Source organism: Anas acuta, chromosome 4 (assembly GCF_963932015.1).
Source record: "Anas acuta chromosome 4, bAnaAcu1.1, whole genome shotgun sequence".
NCBI lineage: Eukaryota > Metazoa > Chordata > Aves > Anseriformes > Anatidae > Anas > Anas acuta.
Window position 1 is genome coordinate 29,864,592 of NC_088982.1, and position 26,702 is coordinate 29,891,293.

The 26,702-nt window shown below is 42.8% G+C and overlaps 1 protein-coding gene and 2 long non-coding RNA genes across 3 annotated transcripts in view; 1 reads left to right on the top strand and 2 right to left on the bottom strand.

Moving 5' to 3' along the window:
- Positions 1–26,702, bottom strand: part of LOC137855834 (uncharacterized) — a 49,701-nt gene that overhangs the window by 14,685 nt on the left and 8,314 nt on the right. The gene's annotated exons all lie outside the window — the stretch shown is intronic.
- Positions 13,412–17,687, top strand: LOC137855832 (interleukin-8-like). Its single transcript, XM_068680436.1, has 4 exons — positions 13,412–13,865; positions 15,699–15,825; positions 15,982–16,065; positions 16,726–17,687. The coding sequence occupies exons 1-4, from the start codon at positions 13,613–13,615 to the stop codon at positions 16,748–16,750; spliced, it is 489 nt and encodes a 162-aa protein (XP_068536537.1). The 5' UTR covers positions 13,412–13,612; the 3' UTR covers positions 16,751–17,687.
- LOC137855833 (uncharacterized) lies at positions 16,619–25,723 on the bottom strand. The gene is made up of 2 exons (XR_011095981.1): positions 20,162–25,723; positions 16,619–19,625 (listed from the first exon to the last, which is right to left on the bottom strand). It is a non-coding gene; the product is annotated as an uncharacterized lncRNA (long non-coding RNA).

Below are 26,702 nucleotides of genomic sequence, written 5' to 3' on the forward strand. Positions count from 1 at the left end.
AATAAATCTAAATAACATCTAATTCCTTTTAAAGACTCCCAGAAAGCTGCTTTTTCGCTGCTTCAGAGCAGAAGTTAGCAAAATTTGTTGAGTGTACTGAACACCGAGAGGGAGCTATCCGCAGAGAAGCGAAGTAGGAGCTTGCAGGAGGGGATTTCAGGTACGCAAACGCGAGTGCCACCTATCTGCAGGCAACACCGCTTCGCACCTCTCAAACGGCAGGTGCAGAAAGGGGTGAGTGGGGGGAAAAGTCCCCCCTGGGTGAAGGCGAGAGGTCGCCAGCAAGGCGAGCTCCAGCCCTTGTATGTCCTTGTGGACGGAGGGGATGGAGGGGACGGACGGGGAACCCTGTCCCGCCCAGCCCCCGGGGTTCCTGGCCCGAAAGCGGTGAACCCGGCCCCTCTCCACGCCGGGGAAAACCCCCGGTAGCTCCCGGCCGGGCCATAAAAGCAGGGGCAGGCAGCGGGGAGGCTCAGGCAGCTCCGTGGCACCTCCGATGGCATCCCGAGCCATGAACCCGCACCTCCTGCTCCTGCTCCTGGCCACCTGCGCCGCGCTCTGCTGGGGTGAGAGCAGAGGGGACGTAGCTTAGGGGGGATAGGGGATGGGGGACGGGGGGACAAGGGGCGGGAGGGACGGCCCCAGAGCCTCGCTGAGGCCGTGCCCCCTTCCCCAGGTGCGCCGCTGGCCGGGGAGCTGCGGTGCCGCTGCGTGCAGACTGTGACAGAGCTGATCCCCCCGCGGCGCCTGGCCGGGCTGGAGCTCATCCCCGCGGGGCCGCACTGCGCCGTGCCCGAAGTGATGTAAGTGCCAAGTCCCTGTCCCTGTCCCCGTTCCGGGGTCCCTCGGCTCGCAGAGCCCCTCCTCAGTCCCCTCTCACCCTGCAGAGCCACCACAAAGGCGGGCAAGACGGTGTGCCTGAACCACTCGGCGCCCTGGGTGCAGCTGCTGATTACCAGGCTCCTCCGCAGGTACAGCGGGATGGGATGGGATGGGATGGGATGGGATGGGATGGGATGGGATGGGATGGGATGGGATGGGATGGGATGGGATGGTACCAGGACCAGCCCTGCTGAGCTCCTGGCCCCTGCTTTGCAGCTCAGCACAGAATTGATGGGGAAGGGGCTCCTGCGACGCTCTTGGCTTCAGCCCTCAGTGGACACCTCCTGAGACTCCGCGCCTGGGCTTGGCACCTTTCGTTAACGCCGTGGTACCTGGATGCACTTAGAGCCCAGCTTTAAGTGATCTACTCATTTTCTGCCTTTAAATCCTTGCTGTGAGGCATGGCACGAGGAGACTTCCAGCAACCGCCCTGCCGCCTTTCAACGCACAAACTTTGCCGGGCTGCAGTATTGGCACGCCACTGGTGGGCTTGGGATGTCCGCAGGCAGCGATGTCCACCTTAGACATGCGATGGCAACCCTAGACAAGTGATGTCTTTTTTTGTATGGCATAATGTCATAATTTATATTGAGTCACGTAAAACCGACTGTTGCACTGGTGGATGTTTACTTGCTATAGTCCAAATCCCCTCTGGGAACTGCACGTATGTAGTTTTCCCCACTCTTCATAGCTCTGTCCAGCAGAAAGTGAAAACGAAGGGGGAATCTCAGCCTCTTTGTAATTACTGGTAATTAACTGTCTTCACAGTGAGACCTTATGGGTTCTATTCATCTGCTAACTGCAACCTCTCCAAATGTCAAAGAAGCTGCTAGTTATTTATATCTAATTATTGTGTAGGTACATCATTGTACAACCAGCCTGATTGTAATAAGTGCCTGTAACTTAAACAGAAGATTTTTCTAATGTATTGTTTGCTACATGTGTTTCCTAATTAAGAGTTTCTCCTTTGTTACTTATGGTGTTTTGCTTTTAAAAAATAAATATTTAGTTAAATATGCCTGGTGTCTGTTCCCATGCGTTCACATCATCAGATAACATCACGGATGTTATCTGGATAACACCAGATTTTCAAGTTCAATTAGTTAATGGCTTATATAGACTGTGCCCATCAGCACTGTCACCATTCCACAGTTACAGCCCTCATCGTGCCTTTGTCTTAGTGGCATTCTGGTGTGAGAGCACTGGGACTGAGCCTCTTTTGTTTGGTCCCATTTGTGTAGAAATGAAATTATGTGAGAGGCTGATGTGAAAAGCATTGAGGCTCCATCATCTGCTTAAATTTCACAGCAGTCACCTGAAAACAGAACTAGGCTGGAGACAAGAGGGGTTGGAACAACAAAACAATGTGTTTCCACATAGCAGCCTAATTTTTTGTACTGCCTTCCGGTTCCTTTTCAAATGAGGGGTGCAGGACCACGAGGAGGTGAGCCAGCACAGCTCGTGGGTCAGATGGCAACACTCTTTGAGGTGTGAAGCTCTGTGTTTGTCTCAGGCTTCTCAAAACCATGTGGCTCTTTGGCCCTGCTGGTAACACTTCTGTCATTTTGCCTACTGCAAAGGAGCAACAGTGTTTTTACTATATATTTGAAAAACACATTCTGTCCCGTGTTTTCACGAAGGCTGTGGGTAAAGCAAGGGCGATACAATCTATTTCAGCCCCAATTAGCCAGCTGCTAATTAGTTCCTCAGGCAAACTCACTTCTGAAGTTAAATACTGGTCATGACAACTTTTGTGGTGGCCTCATTAAGTTAATTCCCAGCCTCTGCAGCAAACATGAGCAGGGTGGAGGTTCCCATTAATGAAAGTGAAATTTGGGGAACATGGAAATTAAACTGCTTGTGAGACGTGCTTCACAAATTGTCTAATTGTTCCAGTAATAAATCCACCCTGCAGATGTGCAGTCAGACCCATATGGATGTATCACAGTATCTGTTGTTTGCAACACCTGACTTGGCCTTTCCCAGTTCACACAGACGCTGCACTGCGTGGAGACGGTTGGTGTGGCAAAAGCATTTTTGGGACAAAAACAATCCCTTTGGTCTACATCTGCACGGTGAGACTCCTTTGGGACACGCATGAACTGAATTCTTCTTACATTGGTCAGGGAAAGGTTGGACATCAGAAAGCTGGCAACAGAGAAGCAAAGCAGGCAGGTTGGCAAGGCTGGTTGGAGGAGTAACGAGGAGCTGCAGCTGCCCCACTGCTCCTTCCGTGCCCAGCAGACGTCCTTCGGCACCTGGCTCTCTCCTAATGAGGGATAGCCCAAGCAGTGACAGTGATTCCCAACTCTCTTTGAGAGTGACAGCAACATTTTGGCATTTCTGTCCTTCTTTGGGTATTTTTATTCCCACCCTTCCACCCATCTCGAGTACCAACAGGCTTAAATAGATCCTGGATGGCTAAGTGTCCTTTTCACTGCCATGGGTCTGTAGCTGCCATGGACAATGAGAAGATATTCTGTCTGTGCAGCTCTCTCGCTGTGAAAATTTGATTGTTCTGTTTGGATGATTGCCTGGAGTGGAACATGACTGAAATCCAGCTTCACATCTGTTTGGCAGCATCCAGCCTGGTTTTCTTAGTAAAAAAAAAAAAAAAAAAAAAAAAAAAGTCTATCACGGGCTGAAGCTGCTTCATTTGTTCTATACTCCTCTGTTCCCCTGGCATCTTTTGAGTATTGGCCATTTTCGGAGTACTTCCTAGATGGTTTCTGAAAGTCTACAGTGAGTGATAGAAATTCCCATCAGAACTTGTCAACCAAACTTTCATGACACACTCGAGAACCTATGGCAGAGGGGGAGAAGTCACAAAGGCCCTAATTGTGGGAACTTCCTCGGTTGGTTGTATACCTAATTAGACACCAGAGAATCCAATTACAAAACTCACGTCCATTGAAAAGCAGGTATCGTCAGTTCTGCTGCTTGTTTGCACAAAGCACCTCAATCAGCCGCCCCAATAATCCTCACTTGGTGGGACCAGGGTCAGATCTGACACTTCCCAATGACAAGGCGAGCTTAGTGTTACTTTCAATACCCAAGAAGAATGCCTTTCCTATCACCCGTGCAGAGCAGCAGGATGAGCTGTGCAGATCGCATATTTTCCTTATGTTCCAACATGTATTTTTATTCTCTTTATGTCATCAGATCAAACTCTTGACACACTAACCTCACCACAGATAAATGCTTTTCAAATTACTCCTTCTCCTTGGGCTTCCCTGATTCATGCTCCCTTTCCTGTGCCTACTTCCAGGAAGCACCAGCGCATGAGGAGAACAGAGCTACATCTTCTCATCAGGCGAACTGGCAAGGGACCTGTCAGCCTCTCTTATCTCTCACCAGTTGCTAATGACCAAGTATGACCGAGTGGTTGTGCCACTTAGGAAAAGCAGGGGAATCCCCATAGCCGGAAAAATCTGGCCAGGAGATTGGGCTGATCCCACCTGCAAAATCCAGCTAATTGCCCAGAGTGATGCAGACATGATCCTTGGGAGATGATTCGGGATGATCCTGATTTATTTTCCTCATAACTTTGTTAAGAGTCTATCTAAAAGTGACATCGTGGATTACCTATTCATGTTTTCAGCTGCCTCCTAGTCACAGACTTCTTTAAAGATGATTTTACTGGTTCCCATAAAAAGGAATACTTGTAGGATATTCTGGGCACCACCACAAACGGCACAAGGTGCTCTTGTTTCACGGGGACAGAGACAAAAGGTGCTCATCTGACCATTTATCATCTTTTTTTCCTAAAACTGGCTCCTGGTAGTACTGCTTTGAGAGTATCCTGATGGGGTCAGATGTGTAGGGTTACCATCACACAGATTAAAGAGAAGGGGCTGAGCAATGGTCCTGAGCATGAGCCATTTTTTGCATTTTAGCACAACTCGAGTTTCCTCGCACTCGGTTGGCATGGCAGATATTTGCACAAGAATTATCCAGAACCATAGCCTGGGCTAAAGGTCAGGCCAGCTCTTGAGGAGTTTGATATGTCAGAGAATTAAGACATTCTAGACCATCAAAAATGTTCTTATGAACGTCAAACAAAATGGTTAATTACACCACAGGAAAATGACTGAGCAAATGAGCTTCATAAGCACTGCAGATGTTGCGCATTTGTCAACAAGCCACATTTGCTGATTGAAGAGTATTTCCTTTTTGGCATGGTGAAGCAATCTGCGAGCTTCTTCACCCCTTTCTGCAGTGCCTTTCTGCTTCCCCAGCACGTCACTGAAATTATTTCATTGCCCCAAGCTGCTCAGCACTCAGGTCTCCCCTTAGAAGCAATGTACCTGAACAGCTTATCTGCTGAATTCATGCTGAATCGTGTTGTAATTCACGTCAAGACCAGTCAGTGGCAAATAAATTTATGGGAATGAAACGTTCCTAGTTGAAGAGCAATCATGCAGACTGCTTCAAAAAGCTGCACCAGCACAAGGAGGAGGTGCTAGGCTCAGGAGAACACGGGCATGTTGTCCAGTCGAGTTTACGAGCCCTGAACAGATCAAGCTCCACATTCCACCAACACCTGTCCTCCAGATTTTGGACATGATTTTTCTAGGAAAAAGATGGAAAAGTTCCCAGTTCACAAGAAGCATAGCTTTATTTGAAGATAGCTTGTTTCTTGTTAGGCCCTCTCAGTTACTTGTTAAGACACCTCCCTGGCTAGGAAGCAGCCATCCAGATGTTTGAGAAGGCACGGGAAAGCAGTGTTATTTCTGACCACATTGCTGGAGTTGGACACTTTGAAACCCACAGCACAGAAGACTCTCACTGCACAGGGACTTTGTCACTGCTGCCTTACCTTATGCATGTTTAGTAGCCAGCCCAATCTAGTAATTCGCACTCTTATATGTTGCATTTACCTCAGCCTGTTCTTGGACTTGAATTCCTGCTGAGAGGTTTGAATAAAGCTAACACAGTTACTCTAACAAACTCTGCTCTGTTAATGCAGATTTCTGTGTGACACGAGACGTTGACCACACTCCAACAGAGAAATCCTTTCCTCTATGAAATGGGCTCTTAATGTACCACGTGTAGTGATCTAAGAGCTCAGCCACTGCTGCCCTCCACAAATTATTCAAAAAAGGGGCAAAATGCAGGTCAGCCCCAATTGTTCTTCTATCCCTTGCCTATTTAATGGCACCTAATGTCAGCAGTGAAGAGCTGGCTTTCATAAGATACTGGAAATCTTGCCACTGACGTCAGTGTGATGAGGGCTTCACCCAACAAGCGTGTTTCGATTGCAGGCCACGGGAGCTTTGCCTTTAATGCCAGCGGAAGAAGGACTGCATTCAAACCGTGCTGCTACGGAGCTGGCGCTCTCCAGAGAAGAAAGCTTGTTTGCACAGAACATCACCGCAAAAAGAAAAACAAACCTATAACATCAAAAAGATTTCCCTAAATAAGCAAAGGCCAGCAGATAATGCCATATATTATAAACAGCCACAAGCTGGGAAATGTTAGCTTAATTTTTTTCTGGGGTGGACCAAATACCTGAGATAAGGAGAGAAAAAACAGCAGAAAATAGTTCAGAGAGGCTATATTCCTTACATTTTAAAACCAGCCTGTGTCTTTATGACCCCTTTGCATCTGGCACAGCCAGCACATCACTTCAGTTACTGTTAAGAATACTTTTGTCTTGGAGAAATGGGATTTTCAGCAGGAAAACATATTTTCCTGGGCATCTTGTAAGGTGGTTCCACAGTAATAGGCAGGGTTGTGGCTGAGGTTGGGTGTTGTGGGGCAAGGGCTAGCATCCAGACTAGTGTTTGACAGTGCTTACCTATTGAGCCCAAACCTGTAGTTTTTTCAGAAAGCTCCTGAGCGAGGCAGAAGGAATTACAGGCTAGCAGAAATCACATTATTTGCTCCCTACCTACCCTTTGGCAGAAGCAGGCACTTTGAAGAGAAACACAAACCCCTTCAGTTCTCAGATCTGCCCCTCCTGCTTAGTTTAGCACTGTCATAACTTCCTGCAGGATGGCTGAAGCAAGAAATATTGAAGTGCCCCAAGGCTTTGGGTCTGACAGACCTAGGGCCACACAGTGCCAGGCTGTAACACACACCAGGGAGGAAAGGAACTCTTACAGAAGCCTGAGCTGAAAAAGTGCTGCCTGGATCTGAACAAATCTCTCATTTCACACACAGCTGCAAGAGGAAAACAAGTCAGCTCACTAACTGTGAAGTCAAGTTGGTCAGTGCACGGGGAAATACCTGACAGCCAAATGGTGAGCACAAAGTTAGAATGGTCTCTCTTCTCCGCTTCCCTCTTCCTGGAATATTTTGCAATTAAGGAGAGAATAGGTTTACAGACTTGCAGATACCACAGTCATAAATCAGTCTGTGTTGTCATTCCCCCCAGCCCAAGTCAAAAAGAATGAGGTGTCCATTGCCTAATGATCTAATGATTAAGGGAAGGAAAAAAAAAAAAAAAAAAAGATAGCACAATTATTACATCTTTGACAAGACTGCAGTGGAAAATTTTCAGTTCTGCTTCACTGCTCCAGAACACACAAGAGCAGTCCCCTAGCTGCCTCCTGCAGGCAGAGAACTGAAATGAGACAATGCACGGTCTGCAAAGAGTGGGAAGAGGGTGGGATGGCTCTAATACCTCCAGCCACAACCTCTTCCCAGAGGTGTCCCTGGAACCCCCGGCAGACTTTAAGCCTTTTGAGCATGCTGGAGAGGGGAGGCCATGCAGTCTTTTACATCACACCTTTTGCTTTGCAGATAACAGGTAAATCTGCAATGAAATTACTGTGCATTTGGCAGAGAAACCCGGGTGCTAAAATTAATTGTGAACGTATCCCTAGGTGCACTGGACAAATGATTTCATGCCTCGGTTTCCACCAGCACCTTGCAAACCTAAGAACTTCAAGAAAACATGGGCTAGGCTAAATTCAGAGGCCAAATACTCTTGATTTATTTTTTTTAATACTTTTTTTTTTTTTTTTTTTATTGTTGCCTATTCCTGAGTATGTGTTTATGCATTTTCAGGGTTTTAGTGCCCATTCAGGATGGCACCAAAATAAAAGCTGGTTGAATCACACACAGTTCTGTGCTACCATACCCTGTCTGTTGCCTCAGCTGCCTAAATGAGCCAAATCTTTTGTTGCTGTTGTTCCCAAGGTCTCTATTCACCACTTTGCACAATTTAAGAATTTCCATGAAACTGTGGGGTTTTGTCCCTAGTGGTTTGTTTGTTTGTTTGTTTGTTTGTTTGTTTTTTGGTTCCTAATGATAATTTTTTAAAGGAACTTACATTTAATTATTTGGTATTTATAGGGAAGGTGGAACAGTAAATGTTCTGATAAGGCTTAGATATTTTATGTCTACTCATAACATACTGTCCTAGTTCATGTTGAGTTAGGCATTTTCCTTACTCTGCTGTGGAAAAATGTATTTACATGAAAAGGCGGATTTATCATATAATGCTAACGTAATGAAATGTAATGCAATACAAATACTTCTTTCGCTGAGAAATATAGTGGGCTTTTCTGCCAATTATGTATTAAAATAGGCCCATGCAGCTGCATCAGTCTGGCTAGCCAAGAAGTTGGGAAGGGGGAGCTCTGCACCCACCTGCCTGCAGTCCAGGTTTCTGCGGGGTGCCCAGGATGCTTTGTAGTGAACAAATGTGCCTTTCCATTCCTGGGCACAGCGTTTAAATCCTTCCCGTGGAGCTGACGATGTGAAGACAGGTTAGCCCTCAGGTGCCGAACCCGAGTACACCCCTGTGATCTCCAGGAGCTTGTATTCTGCTTTGACTTAGGGCAGGAAGGAGCAACGGTGCCTGCTGTGGTACAGAACCACGACGATTTGCAAGTGGAAACAGGGAATTTGTTTCCATGAAATGAAATTGTTCAGGTTCCAGCTCTAACAAGAAGCCTTGTCACCTTTTAAAGCAAAGAATCCCTGTCTATTATTTTTTAGCACACATTTTAAGTACAAAAAGTATGTTCAATCACTAGGTACATAACACTTATTTAGTGACATAAAAATAGAGTGCTGCTTGCTCCTGAAATACGAGCCCTTATCTGAAGATGTAGCCAGATCCTGGCCTTGGGACACAGCTAACAATTTTCTCCTCTGGTAACTGAAGGAAAACTACATCCTCGCAACACTGCCTAGCTTTTCTTTGTGAGAAATCGCAGGAAAGCAAATTTTTATGAAAAACTGTTGTTCCTTATTTATTCCTCTTTACCTGACAAGTCCAGATGATCTATGTTTTCTAGTTGTGGACACAGAAAAAAATCAGACTTTTGAAAACTTCTTGATGTATAAAATAGCTTTTCTCTCTGTAATGCCAAAATTTTTAAAGTCCGATAGTTAGGCTGTTGTGGTTAAGAGGAATTGTTCCATCACTCAGAAAGGAGAACTATTTTTTTTCAGTAATACCATATTCTTGCTATCGGAAGTAAAGGGATAAAGTGTTACTATATTACCAGCTTTTCCAAGGAAAATAAATTATTTTGCCTGAACTTATCCATCTGATGAGTACAGAAATTTAAAATGAAAAAGGGCTAAAAGATGTTACACATCTGGGAAAAGCAGTGAATCCAATTATGCATGTCTTCAAGCATTAAAGAGAGAAGTTAGGGGGGTAATGGACAAATGTACATGTCAAAAAGGTGCAGAGGATGGGAAGGTGCTTACAGCTACGTATATAATTAACTGAATAAAATTTCTGTCAAAGGGTGGATTTTACAATATGCCAAAGACACACACATCTACTTGTATCAGGCGCACATTACAAAATCTCAAAATGACTCGAATTATAGATGCTCTATTGCCCAACTGCCTAGTGCACTTGGTCACAACATGACTTAGCAAGGAGTTGAAGGCATTTCATGAAATGACCGGTGTTACTGGTTCGGTCATACAGTGAAATCTGGCTGTAAGGAAAATCAGCAGTTTCCAAATGACTGCGATGCTATTTGTCAGACAAAAATATTCCGAGTTTCCCCACATTGCCAAGTGAGCTGGAGTGATTATTATGGTCCTATCCGAGAACATTTTGCTTCTCAAAATTTATCTTATTAGACTGTTTTTGCATTTTCCCACATTTTGTAGACTTCATACCCTTTTCTGCTGGAGAGAAAAAGAGAAACTTTGCTCTGTTTCTCCCTGTGGGAGTCCTTTACAATACAGATGTCCCTGTGCCACTTGACACTGGGGTCAGAGGAGGTCCCCCTTGTAGAGACATGGCTGGGACACGGGTGCATCGAGGCACTGGTGTCCCATGTAAGGGTTACTCGGAGCTCAATGCTGGTGATTACACCACCTACACATCCTTGCCCTTATCGAAAATTGCAGCAAGAAGGCCTCATGAGAGCACCCTTCTTATCTAACCATAGAAATGATGAATAGAGTTTCAGCAAACCCTCAAAAGAGCTTGTGTAAGCAAAATGGGGTAACCTTTTGGCAGCCAGGATTTGCAGAGAATGCTGTGCCCTGCTTGGAGCCCTGCTCTGTAATGCACAGTGAGGGGCTACCAGCATCTGAAGAGACATCAGATGATCTTTACTATCCTCTTCTTCTATGTAGCATTAGTTCCAATACATGGCATTTTAGGTGATGCTTTGTAGAGCCTGGCTGCCTCTCTTACTGGCACCCTAATGGACTAGCAACTTTATGGTGCAAAACAGCCTTTCAGAAAATCCAGGAGATGGTCTTCACATCGGCAAATCTGGCTACCAGTCTGTGACTGGGCCTGTGCTGGCCAACGCACTTCTTCCACACCAGCAATGCCAGCTTTACTGCAGCCACCTAGAATACCAGAGTTGCCTGTTACACCACCACAACGAGACCTCACTGCTCTAGGCAGTTTCTGGTGAGGCTTATCCAGACACCAAAATGAGTCTACTGGATTTGGCAATTCTCCAAACCGAGCAAAAAGCTTCTAAAAAGGAAGCACAATGACAAATGAGCTCAGGTCTCTTCTGTGTCCTGGTTTCAGTTAGGACAGAGTTAATTTTCCTCCTAGTAGCTGGTAGGGTGCTATGTTTTGGATTAGGATGAGAAAAGTGCTGATAACACGCTGATGTTTTGTTTTAATTGTTGCAGAGCAGTGCTTACACCAAGCCAAGGACTTTTCAGCTCCTCGCTCTGTCCTGCCAGCAGGCAGGCTGTGGGTGCAGCGGGAGCTGGGAGGGGACAGACCTAGGACAGCTGACCCGAACTGGCCAAAGGGGTATTCCATACCATATGGGGTCATACTAAACAATAGATAGGGGTGGCTAGCTGGGGTGCAGGGCCGACTGCTCGGGGATAGGCTGGGCATTGGTCAGTGAGTGATGAGCAATTGCATTGTGCATCACTTATTTAATACACATTATTATTATTATTATTATTATTATTATTATTATTATTATTATTATTATTATTATGCCTTAATAAGCTGTCTTTATCTCAACTGACAGGCTTCACTTTCCCATTTCTCTCCCCCATCCCAGAGAGGGAGGGGGAAGAGTGACCGAATGGCTGTGTGGTGTTTAGCTGCCAGCCAGGTAATACCACAGCACTCACCTCTACTCACACCGTGTAGGGCTGCAGAACCAGTTACCATTGGCTTCTCCCTCTCTCCCTCCTTCCATCTTCTATCTGACTCTTTCTCCAGCAGCCTGACCACCACAGAAGTGGGTTTCTCTTTCCAAGACAGAACCAATGTAGTTCACATTTCTAGCGGACCGAGTTATCGTGCTGAAACCACACATCCCTCTTCCTGACCATCCCCAGCACCCAACCTTGCTCATTTTGCAGAGGTGTTTCCTGCTTCACTGAGGAATCCCATAGGATACTCCTATGCTGGCCTCACACCAGAAATCACTCGCCTGTTCCCAAATTTATGGCTTGCCTTGCTCCATTTAAGGACAAGCTTGAGATTGTAAGTTTGCAGGTGCTGGTAACAAGCCCATTGGGTTGCTGTTACCCAAGCAGGAGGTGCAGGTTCCTCCACCAGTTCCAAAAATGTGAGTATTACAAGGTCACACAGGCATTCAGATACAGCAGAGTAGTCCTGCACTTGTGGCCTGCTGAAACCACAAAAAACATGTACCACCATATTTGTTACAAAGGATTGAAGCCAAATTCCATGTCAACCAACATACGAACCAAAGCTGAAAAATTATTTTGCACGAAGTGTTAGCAATTTCTCACAATGACATATGTACAGATACACATGGAACAAGTTTTTCATCCTGCTCCTTAGAGAAAATAATGATACTTTTCCATGGGGAACTGTTCACAGAAAAACAAAGTTTTCCACTGCTTTATGAAACAACCTCAGCTGTGAGCATTACCATAGATGTGCAGAGTGGCATGCCTTACTGGTTGTTTTTGAAAAAAAGAAGAAAAAAAAAAGCAGCTTTTCTAAATTCATACTGTAGAGAAATGTTCTTGTCCTTGTCACTTCACAAGCAAAACTGATGGTAATTAGGTACTTCTTCACATTTTTACCTTTTATTTAGTCCTTTTCTAAAGTTACCAACGTTTTAGTTATTTCATGGAGCAACCAATTTCACAACATGCAAATGTGCACAGAAAACCACAAACATTATTTGTCCATTTTGTGGGCTATCGTTCACTCGCATGCCAATGCCAAACATTCATATATAGAATGGGTAAAACTGAGTGCCTCTTCTGAATACAGTATTTTTGGCATAGCAAAATCACCAGCAATTCATTATGGCAGAAGAAAAGGCTGGACTGGGATTGCAAGCAGCGTGCAGTGCACACGTCTGGTCATAGACATGGGGAGAGCAACTAGCCACGTGGCGAACACATGCTTTCTTTTGTTGTTTTTTTTCCTCATTTTCCTCTCTGGAGGAACACAAAGAAAGAAGTGGGAAGAAGAGATCTGAAAAAAAGAGGCATGTTCAAAAGGGTTAAACACACAGGCACAAAGAAGAACAATCTCTTTGTGCTTGCAAATCCAAAGGGACTCACAAGAAGGAATTAATTGCTCTTGAACGAGAAGAAGAGAGAAATACCAAGGAGGGCAAAGGAGGGACCGTGAGGTGGCTGTTCCCAGTATTTCCACAGCTGGTTTGTGTGCGTATCCGTGGTATTGCACAATTAAATCAAATCCTCATTTAGTGAACCACACATTATTAGTTCCCTTTGAAGGGAAGGAGAGCTTATTTTGTTACTACCTGGAATGACAAAGTTAAACATGGCTTTAAGTTCTTTCTAAAACAGTGCGTAATATTCAGACATGTTGAAAACTCATACCTCCTTAATATCTGTATTTTATTTTTATTCTTTCCCAATTACACAATTACCCAAATTTTTGCCTTTGTTCTGTTACCAAGTTAATTCTGCCTTGTATTTCACTGAGCAAAAACAAAGCAAGTACTGAGCTATAAAAGTTGGCAGCAAATGAAGCTTCATATCTTCCTCACTGTTTCAGCCAGCATGTTTGAAAAGCTCAGCCTTTAGATACTCATGCATCTCATGCATTTCTCCGTTACTCTCTTGCAATTCGTCTGTCTCACCTCAGACAGAGAGTCTCAATCTCTTTTCACATCAGCTTTGTCTGAACATCATCCACTGATTCCACTGTGCTCGCTTCTGAATGACACTGCTGAAGTAAGAGGGCAAGGCACACAATGTTCAACTCCATAAAGAAAGCATTTTAGTATTTTACTGTTTTCTTGGAATTAAAGGAATCAGAGCAAGCCCAGGGGCTTCAGGTTGCTGCTCGCTTACAGGTATGTTAGCAGAAGCTGTTTCATCTCAGATTTTTCCACTACTTCTGGTTGTGGCAAAAGGCAGGAGCAAGAGCAATTCCATCTGTATGTACTTGTGCCTGCAAAGCAAATCCTGCAGCAGTGTCAGCAGTCCCATGTGGGTCTGGAGACAGAAGAGTTTGTTTTCAGTTCACCATAAGAAGGCACAGAGAGCAGTCATGAATACCAAGATTGCAATCTCCCTCCTGATTCTTGCTTTTATGGGCAACTTTCCTGGTAAGAAATTTGAATTTATCTTCCTTTATATTTCAATTTTTCTGCAATATGGTTGAACTAAAGAGTATTTTCAAGGTATGTAGGACTTCCAAACTCACACTGTCTTCAAGGTAGCAGGTCAAGATAAAGATATCCACAAACTGTCAGAGTGAGCCTATTTCTTGTCTCTTATTATTCTTATGCTGTTGCAGATTCACTAACATTGAAAACTTGTCCCTTAAATATTCTGAGAAAAATGAGATTAGAACCAAGGCTTGAGGAATTATAGCCTGCGGTAACTGCGGCATGTTTCATCACTATGACTTTTCACGTTGTTTTTATAATAACAACCCCTGAGTTTAAAGCCCGGAATATTCAACTTAATTTGAGTTAATTTATTTCTAATCACCACCAATCTGTAAAAGCTCTTCCCAGAGAAGCATGAGGGTAAACAAAAGCAAAGTCTGCTGGGATAGTCCAGAGAGTATTTTGTGGGCAGAAAGTTTGCCAAGTTTAGGGGTCTGGAATGCTCCCAAGCCTCAGCACCACGGAGGTCCATGCATCTTGGCTTCACGTTGGGATGGCACACATGTGCAGTCCCTCCTGGGCCAGAACAGAGCTGGATAAGCTGTGACCAATCTCCAGGCTGGACAACTGGTTAACAGGACACCAGTATCATCATAAACATCCATGGTGAGGCTCTGGCATCACCTTTGGAAACTTTTTTCTGTTGAGCCTGAAGAAGAAAAGGTGCTGCTGCTATGCAGTAATGCTCTGTGCTGCCTGGTGTTTGACTTTCAAGTGCCTTTGTTTCTGCTTTCTGTCAGGCAGGGAGGGAGGTATTGGTCAGCCAAAAGAACCACTGGAGGATTCAGCTGGCCGGAAGATAAGTGAAGAAGGGAAATAGGTGGATGATCTTATCAAGGTACAAGAAGTAGCACAGGGTGAGGTAAAGGGCAGAGCTGGATGGTATTAAGGATGTAAATACTATCCACAGACAACTGGTGAACTGAATGGGATTTGAGCTTCTGTGGCCCTGCTCATCTCAGTAAGAGTCTGTCCTTCCCCCACCATCTGTTTATCTGAAGCTTATCTTTGCTGCTTGTTGATGCTGCCCTGAAAAGTACTGAACTTCCCTTTCAACTAGATTCCACAGTTCAAGTGTCAGGAATTGCAGGCTGCAGCTCTAGCTTGCCTTAGCAGGAAAAATGAAGAAATGTGAGAGCTGTGGTTGTACACTTTAACCCTGTGCTGTCTGACCTGAAAACAGGAACATATCCCAGTGTCCGCAGAGAGTGGAGCTGGGAGAGCTCTGGGCTTTATGGCTTGTGATCTTGGGAAACTCCATCACCTTTCTGTGCCCAATCTTTAAAGCTGGGATAACATTGTTCTTGATTTGCTAGGGAAATGTGGGACTGGAAGGACTGTCAGGCAACAGCAGATCCATGGACTTGGGAGCTGTAGGGAATGTGGCACAATTCAATTAAGCTTCATCCCAAAGCCAGATAGATTTCTTGCTCCTAGTACTTACACTGCATGGCTTCCTCTGCAGCCTGATTCTGACGTCAAGCTTCTAAGCTAAATGTATTTGTGGCTCTCTCACACCAGGTGCCAACACAGAAATTTAGCCCAAACAGGTTTCACCTCCAGGCTGTATTCATGGAGAGCAGCCTTCGACCTCTTTGGCTAGCTTCTTCTTCCACTCCTAAGACAGGGCCCCCAAACTTTCAGTAGCCTTTCACTGTCCTTGATATTGTGAGATGCCAAGAGAATTGTGGCAGCAACAGGAGCTTATTCATTGTTACCTGTGCAAAGTCTGCAGACATTATGAGCTTCCCTTTCCTTTCCTCACAGAGATGATGCTGGCAGCGGAGCTGCGGTGTCACTGCATCCGGAACGTCAGGCGATTAATGCTGCCGAAGCACCTGGCCAATGTGGAAATCATTCCCAAGGGCCCCCACTGCAAGGCTGTGGAAATCATGTAAGTAAATGCATCCAGCAGGCGATGGAAGGCACAGCTTGTAAATGCTGAAGAGTTGGCAGCCCTTAAGCTTGAAACCTTCAGCCATCTCTGTGTCCTCCGCTTGCCTCCTCTGGTGCTAACATTAATTAAAGTGAAATGTTCATTCCATTGCAGAGCAACACTGAAGAACAGCCAGCAAATCTGTTTAGATCCCCAGGCAAAATGGGTGAAGATGATAATTAACAGGATTCTGCACAGGTAGCTGTCAGGATTACCTAGTAACTGGAATTATTCCACCAAAGGGCGTTTTCTCCGGTAGAAACACCAATGTGAGGGCAATGTTTGGCACTCTGTCTCCGAGAGCCATTTGAGAAATGCAAGGCTGGGAATAAGGACGGACTAGAATTAGTCAATCTTTGGACAAGGCAGGAACAAGGCTTACTGGATATATCTCTGTAATTTAAAGCAAACAACCACACTAAATGTTATCCATCCCGTATTTCCAATGAGTATGTTGGTCTTGGATTCCTCGAGCTTGTGTTCAGCTCCACAATGCCACAGGCAATGTTTGGGCTTTCTGGAGGGAGAGCCTCGGAAGTAATACGAGAGCACTGCTCAGCACTGCCTTGCTGGTCAGGCTGACCACTAGGACAAGCTTCCCTCATGGCTGTGGATGGATGCATCTCCTCAGAGATAAATTGCATGCAACAGCTATCCAGAGAACCTTAGTGTAGAATAGTTGCAAGTGACTTCCCACTAGTGCAACTTAAACCTACAATCAACTAAAAAGAAACAAAAAAGAAAATAACTCTTTTTTTTTTTTTTCCACTAGGAGTGTTTTTTACTGTTTTTGATGTCTGTAAATTAATCTCACTGTGTTGTGCCTTCTGATAATTCATTACAATGTCTGCATTGCAGCTCAGCCAAGAAACAGCATCAGTAAAGAAAAGAGAGGAATCTCTGCAAACGATCAAAAGCTGCATGGAAATGCCAGTAGCCTCTCAGTGTCTCCAGGGCTAGGTATTCATCATCTTACTCTCATTTTTTATTGTCTTCAATTCTTTCCATGTACAAACTGTCGATTTTCAAAAGGAAACTGCTGGGCTCAGTAGGCTGTCACAACACAAGCAACTTCTCATATTTTATCACAAAATTTTACACTGTGCTTAACCGCAGAGCATTTAAAGCAATATCCTAGCCAAGCCCTAGCCTAGCATCGCATCACTCAGCTGGAAACACCTGCACAGGTTTAGCTACACCAAGGAGGTAGCTGTCACCAAACTGGTGGTAATACCAAGTTATCTGTAAGCTTAAGTCATCCGTAAGCTTCGTTCAGAAGAACTACAAAGTTGGGTTTTGTCTAGTTTAAGAAAGCTGCAGTTTTCAAACTAATAAGGAATTAACCAAAGGAGATTCTAAGTGAATGTATTAAAAAGAAAGAAAGAGACAGAGGAAAAAACGGAATTTCTTGATATCAGTAAGCAGCTTGCTTAGAGGCAATATGATCAATTGAAGTGAAACAAATGCTGTAAGATTTTAGTGTTTAAAACCTTTTTTTTTTTTTTTTTTTTTTTTTTTTTTGTCTCATGGTCATTAAATACATCTCTAACCTTAAAAACATAATCATAGTTATTTTGGTTTTTGTCACCAAGCATCACTGCAATAATACTATCAATTTCAAAAGGGTTCTTCTCTGTAAAAGGTTTTTACGTTTTCAGAAGCCATCCATTCAACTGTAAAGAAAATGTGTATGAAATATCTTAATGTTTCAGATATGCACAGAGTTTTGCCACCTGCAAGCCATTGTGAGGCTTTATTCATAATGCACCAGGGGCTGAAATGTAAAACAAAATTTATAATAAATACAAGACTGTATATCATCTTCTGAATTGCTGTGCCTGTTCTTACAGGGAAAAAATAGATTTTACATTTATTTTCAGTACGGAAAGACTTGGTGAAATGCATTTAAATAACATATTTGAATACTATTTTGTTTTCAAAGTGAGAAGTCCCCTTTCCCCATCTAAACACAGATGTATTTTTGGTTCTTATGCATGTAATCATGATATTGTCACTGAATACTAACATTGTTGGTCTCCAAACACAGCTGAGAGCTCACTTCTCAGCTGTTTAGCATGAGGGACTATTTAAGGTCTATCTGACTACTCAATAAATGAAAGAACAAAACAAAACAAAAGAACAGGTTTGCCACTAAGACTTACTTGTAAATGTAATTGATAGCTCAGCAAGAAAAATTTCTTTCCAAGTATACAGAAAAATATGCTGATCTAGTCAATTAGTTAGAAGCAAAATTGTCGATACTTTTATCATTATTTGGATCAAAAGAATATTTCTTTCAGCTTTACTGGATGTGAGGTAGCTTTCTGATCAGTTTACTTTGCCAAAAGCACGTGTTGGTACATAAAGTGCATATTCACATTGCAGTAGGAGTTGTTAGTGAAAAATGTCTGATAAACACAGTTTTGTGTGATTCTGTGCACCCAAAACTGCTATCTTGGATTCCAGTTTTTATCTCTGCAGACAGCCAGTGGCTGCAGAGGCTCAGAAGATTAATACAGAATAACTATGACGCAGAAAAAGCAAGTGAATCTCCTTCCAAGCCCGTAAGAAACAAAAACACATCTGATACTAGATGTTGCTTCACCTCTCTGGGACATCATCTTAAAAAGATGTAATTAAGGTCTCTGCCCTCACATCTGCCATTGGAAAGGTTCTTGCAGATACTTGAAAAGTTCTTCTAACTTCCAATGTACTTTCACCCAGCACTGATGCAAAATCTCTTGATGTTTTTCCATTTCTATCCCGCTGCATTAATAGGTCTTTTCCATTAAGGTACCTGTAAAAAGTCCCCATAGCTCCTCTCGACAATGTAAACCCATTTCATCTCTTTGCAGAACATCTCTTTGCAGAACATGAAGTCTTCTAGGCACTCTCAGAGTTCTTCCCTGTGTCTTCTTTGATTTAAGCTAATCTTTCTTGCACATAAGTAATAATCTTCTAGATAAAATCTTCATCTTGGCATGAAATGATGATGCTGATTTTAAAACCAGTTTGTTGTGGTTGTTTGGCTGGCATTTTATTTGTTGTAGATGGTCATCCACACATAACAGACCTTTGTAAACAGTCTGCCTTACAAAGATCATTGATGTGAATGAAAACAAGGCTTGTTTTTATGATGCAAGACAGGATGTAGGCACAGAGCTGCAATATTCCTTTGAGATGTGGCTTAACTCTCAGGGAGAGAACTTCTGGTCTCTGTGATGGTAAATGAAATATGTCAAGAAGCAGAAAAACAATCCTGTGGCAAATCTTTTGGTCTTTCAGCATCTGTGACAAAAGAATGTTGCACTCCAGCCTAAATGTGACACAGCTACAGGCATATTTTTAGCATTCACTGGGATATGGGAATTAGAATCCTAGAATATCCTGAGCTAAGAGGTACCCACAAGGATCACGTTGCTGTTCCCAGGGAGCAGAGCTCAGCGTCGGCCCCTCCACTCCCCTTGGGAGGAAGCTGCAGGCTGCCATGAGGTCGCACCTCAGTCTCCTCTTCTCTAAGCTGAAAGTGGGGGACAAACCTCTTATTGAAATGAGGAGAGCAGGAGGGAGCTCTCCTCATTTCAGTTCTTACGTTCCAGAAATAGAGGGTGTGCTTCAGATACCCGCTATTTATGAGGATTTCTGAGGAAAAATAATACGAGAAAAAGTCCATTTTCAATAGGTATTCTTGGTACTGGCTGTCTTTTTGAGCTTTTTGCCCTTGATAATGCAGCCAGAGGGATGGAAAGGTGTTTGCTCTGTGGCAATGTCAAGGAAAACAATCTGCATTTTATGTACTGTTAGGTAAGACACTGCAGCAAAGTCACAAAACTTTGTCCCTTTAGTATTTTGTGACCTTCATAGCAACAGCAGCCTTTTGGTGATCAGTTACATAAAAATGAGGGATGTCCAAATGACAAAATTATGTGGTCATATATAAAATATTTTGGAAAAAGTACAAAAGCACCTTAAGCATTAAGACCCTAGAGGGGTATTTATTTAAAACTAGTTATTCCAATAGGATGAGCAGCTGACATGCAGATCAAGCCTCTATTATGCCCGAACCTTAACACCTCCAGATTGAACAGAAGACAAAACCTGCAGCCCTGAAGTGAACTGGTACGAAGGCCAATTCACAAACCCAAACCTCTGCATACCTAGCGGATCTGAAAATACACTGAAAAATCCCACAAATTGCCTTTGGTTACCCTCCAAGGTGAAAGCAAAACATCAGAAGGCCCACATCTTCTGTTTTCACATAGTGATGCCAACAATTCAGTGGCTGATAGGATACATAAAAAGTGCCTCAAGGAAACAGCTGAGTAGTCAAGGTCAACTTAAACCACAGACAAAGTAGTACTTGGCTGGAAGAAGAGTGCTGGGGACAGTAGCAAGGCCCTGGGTCTGTTTCCTGGAAAGTCAGGCAAGCTGCTGAAAGAGAAATCAGAGCGTGCAGGACTGACAGCTATGGGAGGGGGAGGACTTCCCACCCACAGAGACCAGAAAGGCATAGCAAGCTTTCTGCCAGGGTTACCCCAAGCTCTTTGTCTGCCCACAACATCCCCTTTCCTTCCCCTAGCAAGACCCTCCTGGCCCAGCTCCAGTCCTGGTTCCTCTTCCTTAGGACAGCAAAAATCAGTATTGTTTACATGGCTGAGAAGCCTTGAACCGGTTCTGCAAGGATTTCACCGTACTGTGAGGAGGCTGCACTTAGGAGAAAAAGTTGGAAATATACATGTAAAAATACCAGCAATGCCTAAATTAAAACAAAACAAAATAGCAACCACAAACCCAAAACACTATAGGAATGCACTAGCATGACCTGCAATACGTAACACAAACCATTTCCCCAAAGTCAGCACACAAGCTGCCAAGCATCACTCCACATGCAGCAGTCACCAGGGAGAGGATGAGTGAGAGCTGGCAGTGTTGATGGCACTTTGATCATCATGCAGGTGTTGCACTGCAAATGAGAACAGGCACAAGCTACAGTTTTGAAATACCCTGGTTCCAAAGAACTGGGAGGCAATCCAGCTAACAGTGGGAAGCAGAGAGCAGGAAGGGCATCAGTCTGTCTGTACGGTAAATGTAGATAAGGTTCAGAGGATGATAAGGGTTATGGGAGGGGAAACAACCAAGTAGAATACACCTCTTCAGCCTGGGAAAGAGATGTGACAAAATTTTGTAATGTTGCACATGGCATGCATAAAGCGAACAAGGAAGTCACTGCTTTCAATCTAAAAGAAACATGGCCAAAAAAAAAAAAAAATGAAGGCAGCCAGTGGCGGATTCAGGAGAAACTAAAGGAATGTTTTCTCCTTACATCTAACAGTTAAACTGTGGGATTTTTGCTACACCATTCTGTGGATACTAAATGTTTACAGGGGTCAGACAGTGATTAAGCAAATTCATCACTGAAAATCCTATCAGGCCTACTCAACACAGAGATGCTCTGTTTGGCTCAAGAAGTTCCTCAGCTGCAAATTCTTGACATCTAGAAAAATACAGAGGAATATTAAAAGTGTAAAGTATCTTTATATATTTTCCCTATTCTTTCCTAAGCATTCCTTATTGGTCACAGTGGGTGTCAAGATATTGTTCTACGTGAACCTGTAATGAGATGGTGATGCAGCTGCTCTTCTGCTTTTGTCCTACGGCTATTGAAATGTCATGACATTTACAGGATACTTGTCAGCTTGCATGTGAAGAGCTCAGAAAATCTCCCCTATACACCTACGGAAATGAAACAGGCAATAAAACAAAGCAGTTTGTTTCACAAAGTATGCTGAGTCAATGCTGCTGATTTCATATTCTAGATTGGTCATATGAATGGCAATGTCAGCATGAAAAAAAAAGGAAACTAGTTTCCACTGTGGAAGGATGACTTAGAAACACCATAGCATGATGAGGAAGAATGAAAATAACCTGAAAGATTGCACCATTACTGCGCACTGGAACCGTGTTAGGACTGGTGCGTAAATTCTCCTTGAATTAATCATGTCAAGTAAACTACAGAAAACATACAATTTCAGAAACATTTTTCCTCTGATTTGAATTGAGTTTTCTTGTTCCTGGAACCAGCACGCAGTTCAGTATGGTTTATTCAATTGACAGACACATCTACCAGCCTTGAAATGCATTGCCTAATCACCTCTGGAATCGTGTTTCTGCCTTCTTCCGAAAAAATGTCAGGAAGGAGAAACAAGAGGATATAAAATGTTATCCTCAACAGCACAGAAAAGTCTCCTGAGGCTTGTTTCCTATGTGACTATCAGATGCAGAACACGAAGAATGTTTTTCTAAGTCAGATGAGCAAACAACAGCTGGGTCCAGAAGGCAAGAAGGGGATACTTTGCCTAATAAAAGTAACTTCTATTTAATTCTTCAGTATTTGAGATTCTTAGTACTGCAGATTCTTAGGACACTGGTAATGCCCTTATTGCCTTCAACTATTTATTTTATTTTTATTTTTATTTTTATTTTTATTTTTATTTTTATTTTTATTTTTATTTTTATTTTTATTCTTATTCTTATTCTTATTCTTATTCTTATTCTTATTCTTATTCTTATTCTTATTCTTATTCTTATTCTTATTCTTATTTTTATTGTGGGAAAGACCTAAGTATATGGAAACTTAGAGTCATCTCCGCCAACATGTGTCAAGTAAGAGGAAAAGGACTTCCCGTGTATGTTCCTGGATTGTACTTCTAAATGTGTAGCCCCCACTGAGTGAGGCCTCAGATCTTGATGGCCTGTTGTTTTGTCTTCTGTTCCTTAGAAAGGGAAGAGGGCTTTCACCCCAGCACTTCCATTGCACCTGCAGTAGTAGCAGATAGAAGAAACCTGTCTGTCTTTATGAAGAGTCCAACGAGTCCATCAAGTTCAACCTTCAACCTGACCTACTGCATCCCATCACTAACAAATTGTCTGCATTCAGACTGACACCGTCTCAGGGTATCTTTTCCATCTGCCCTTTCTCAGTGATAAAGTTGTCACTGAGACGAAACCACCAAAAAGCAAGGTCAAGCTATGAGATCATATTGGTCCTGAGTAAATTGGCATGGAGAATGAAAACAATTAGCCAGAGCTCCCTGGACACTCACTACTTAAATATTAACACCGAATGGTGCCAGCAGAAAAATATACATTACACCACGCTGCCAACAGGGATACTTAGGAGCCTGAAGTATGGCACCACTCACGTAACACTATAGTTTTTTTTAACAGGGAGGTAGCTGCAGAGTCTGATTTCTGCACTTCTCCCAGCGTTCTTGTTCTTGTCCCTAATGCCAAGTTGATGTAAGACTGGACAAACTGAACACTGCTGTGGGAGTATGCCAGTGAGTGCATAGTACCAGGGTGAGATCACATTCAGACTGGACTAGCTGAAATCCGTGTTGTAAAGCCATATTCAGGATGTTGAATCCTCTTTCGTTTTGCACTCTGTGCCACCTTTAGATAACTCGAGGCTTTAATAATATGAGCTACTTTAAGAATCTTGTGAATTATGGGAGAAATTGTTCTATGAAAAAAACAGGACTAATCTTCACCAGATTTCTGCATTTAAAAGGCTTAGCATGTTGACTGCAAGGCTGGTAAATGATGTGCAAATGAATGAGGTCAGCACTCTGAAATGGATCCAGTTAACGAGTATGAAAGCACCAATAATTCTAGAAGAGAAACCTTTGCATAAATCTTCAGATCAATACCTCAGCAAAGTTAGTTGCAGCATTTTTACTTCCTTCAATGGGCTGCATTCTGAGGTGCTCTACTTCGCAGCTACATGTTATATCCCATCTCAGGTAATACAGGTTTCACAGAAAGAGCTGATGGAAATAGTTTCTTCGAAAAGCTGAACAGGAGATTAATGAAGATAACTGATCCAATGAAGCTGGACAAGTTCAGACTAAAAGGAAGAGAAAGAAGGATGAGAAACCAAGAAGGAAATCTGGAAAAGAATGAAACAGTAAAGATTCCTTAAAGGGTGTGGAATCTTCCTGCTCCTGTCTGCACTGGCCTGACTAATTAGAGAATTAGTTTTGGCACTCTAAATTGTTACCCATGTCATCATACGTCACAAGGAAATGTGCCATTCTGATGCCAGATGTAGGAAATTATGTGGGAAATACTGATTCACTGCAAGGAAAATAGTAAAGTCATAGAAAGTCACCTTTCAGGCTTGGGGCATGCTGAATAAAAATAGCCTACATTCTGTATGAAATTAAAATGATGAATATGCATGTAATTCTTCATTTATACACTCAGTCAAAGTCAGAAAAGAAATGCAATTTGGGGATTCATTTTTACATTTTGAATTCCAGCACCCAGGGTGTGGAAGGGGCTCTTCTGTCCAGTGCGTCACTCTATGTCAGAGTGAACAAATGTCTGTTGGTCTTCAAGACAAGATTTCTTGGTGATAACATCCTTATTAACCTATTGGTAACACTAATACCTTTTTTAGACCAGCTACTTTAACTGGGAGGAATAAGTATATACACCAAAAAGCCTTTGCCAGCCTGCTGTTCTACTTCCCTATACAGCGAAAATACACAGATTATTTGACTGTCCGCTAGAGTTTTGTCTTTTTGATAAAATGCCACACTTCAACAACAGCACTTCCAAACCACTGCATACAGCAGGCCACATTTCTCTATATCACATTAGTACACTGATGGAGCTCCACACTGACGTGCGCGACCAAAAAGATTTTTTTCTTAGAAAACTTCAGAGCCTGCTACAGTGAAGAACCAAATCTCCACTCTACAGGAGGTAAAGACCTACTGCCACCTGTGGTTTAGTGATGGGGAAACTGAAGTCATAAATATCCCAGAATTTTGAGCAAGGTCTTCCCATTTCTAATGCTGTATAACACTATAACACTGTCTTCCCACTTCTTCAAATCAGCAGATCAGCATTTTCAGGAATCTTTCTTACAGACACAAAAATCTGCTCTTGTCAATTAAATGAAATTGCAGGAATTTGAATAAAAAAATGTATTGGCAATTGTGTTCTTTGCCAATCCATTTATTCTAAACAGAACACAAAACTCACCCACTGTTTTTTCTCTTACCGTCCAGCTGAGATAAGCTTCCTACTGAGACACACAGTAAAGCACATAACAAGACATGCATTTCCACCAAACTTCTGTTCTCACTTCTTTTTATTTTCACTTGATACAAACTTTTCTAGCAGAAGGGTTGCATCTGGGTTGCACTACAGCAAAGTCCTGCTGCTTTTGTTTTGCCACCAAGCTGTACCTCAGCACTCTTTTCTGTACAAAACTACAACAGGTCGTTGGTGGTTTGAAAAATCTTTTCTATATTATCAAATTATTTTCACACCCTGTGAGGGAATGTGGGGTAGTTAAAAAGTAGATAAACTGGTACTGAAGAGGAAGACTTCTCCAGAGCTCTTCTTCAGTAGCTATGTCATGACAAAGTTTGCAGTATAAGAGTTCTTAAATCTCATGGGATTTTTCCCGTGATCTGAATTGTCTACTCTTCCAATGACTTTCTGCCCTGCCCCACATGACATACAATACATCTCAGTCACAAGGTGTGAAACATTACCCTTGCATTATTAGAAAACAGTCTCAAATTTTCTGTTTATACTGATATTAAACAGTACAGTTCAACATAGAAGTTGCTTCAATGAAGTCTATAGAATTAAACTACAAGTGAACGTAGCCTGCAGTTTCTTTTGTCTGATGATTGCCATATATAAATACTAAATACTTGTCCCTTGAATGAACTCATCAGCATTTTCTGTGAACAGCTTACTGAACGATGGAAAATACCAGTTCTCCCTCCTTCTGTGCAATTGCAGTTTTTCATTTCAGGGTTTTTCCAAAGGCACACCCTACACCCTATTTACGAGTCACCATCTCTTAAATATTAGCAAAGTTTTCCTTACATGGCACATAAATAGTAGTAATTGCAATGGTAGGAAGGCATTACATGCCTTAAACCCAGTAATGGACAGGAACTGGGTAGCAGGTTCTGATCAAGTTTGGCTGGCATCTCTCCTGACATTCTACTTTTCTGTGTGTCTAACAGTGTTGTTAGACAAATTATTTTTGAGACCGAATTGTCCACATGCTTGCTCTGGAGGATTTTCATACATTGAGGGTTTTAGTCACATCTTTTGATGACAGCTGAGGTGTATGTGAAAGTACAAGTACCCCTTGACACACACTTATCCCCCTAGTAATATTGTGGTTGGATAGAAAACTGAAGATTGAAATGAGCAACATCAGAGCTGCCATATCTCAAAGACCTACTTAGACAAAACCCTAGTTTAATGTGGAGATGGATTGTGGAATAAAGAAGAAAAATAATTATGATTTAAGATAAAACGCTCAAGAACTTCCTCAAATAAATGTCATTTTTAGAAGTGATGTAAGCATATAAAAGTCTAAGCCAGACAAAAAGCCGGTTGAACCTACACGGCTGAGTGAGCTCATGGGTTATGAACTTAAAGTATGAGCTTACTGGTATCACTGATTGATGGCACTGATTTTGAAACACAAATGGCTTTTTCCAGTTCATACTGACCACTCTGCAAGTAAGAAAAAGCCCAGGTTCACATCTGTAGCAATCCCAATACAATTAGTAATATCACAGTTACACCATTCTAGTTTGGCTTCATGCTTCTCTGTTTTTAAAAGCAAGGTGTCACTTCCAGAACAAGTAGAGTTTTTACAGTGCTATTAGACATGGACATTGAAGTTTATAATCTGTTTGGAGCTTTAACACCATTACTAACTGCACCAGGAATGCCTTAGGTTGGCTCAGCATTTGAGTGTTGCTCTCTGAAGCTTTAGATGATTCTGTTGA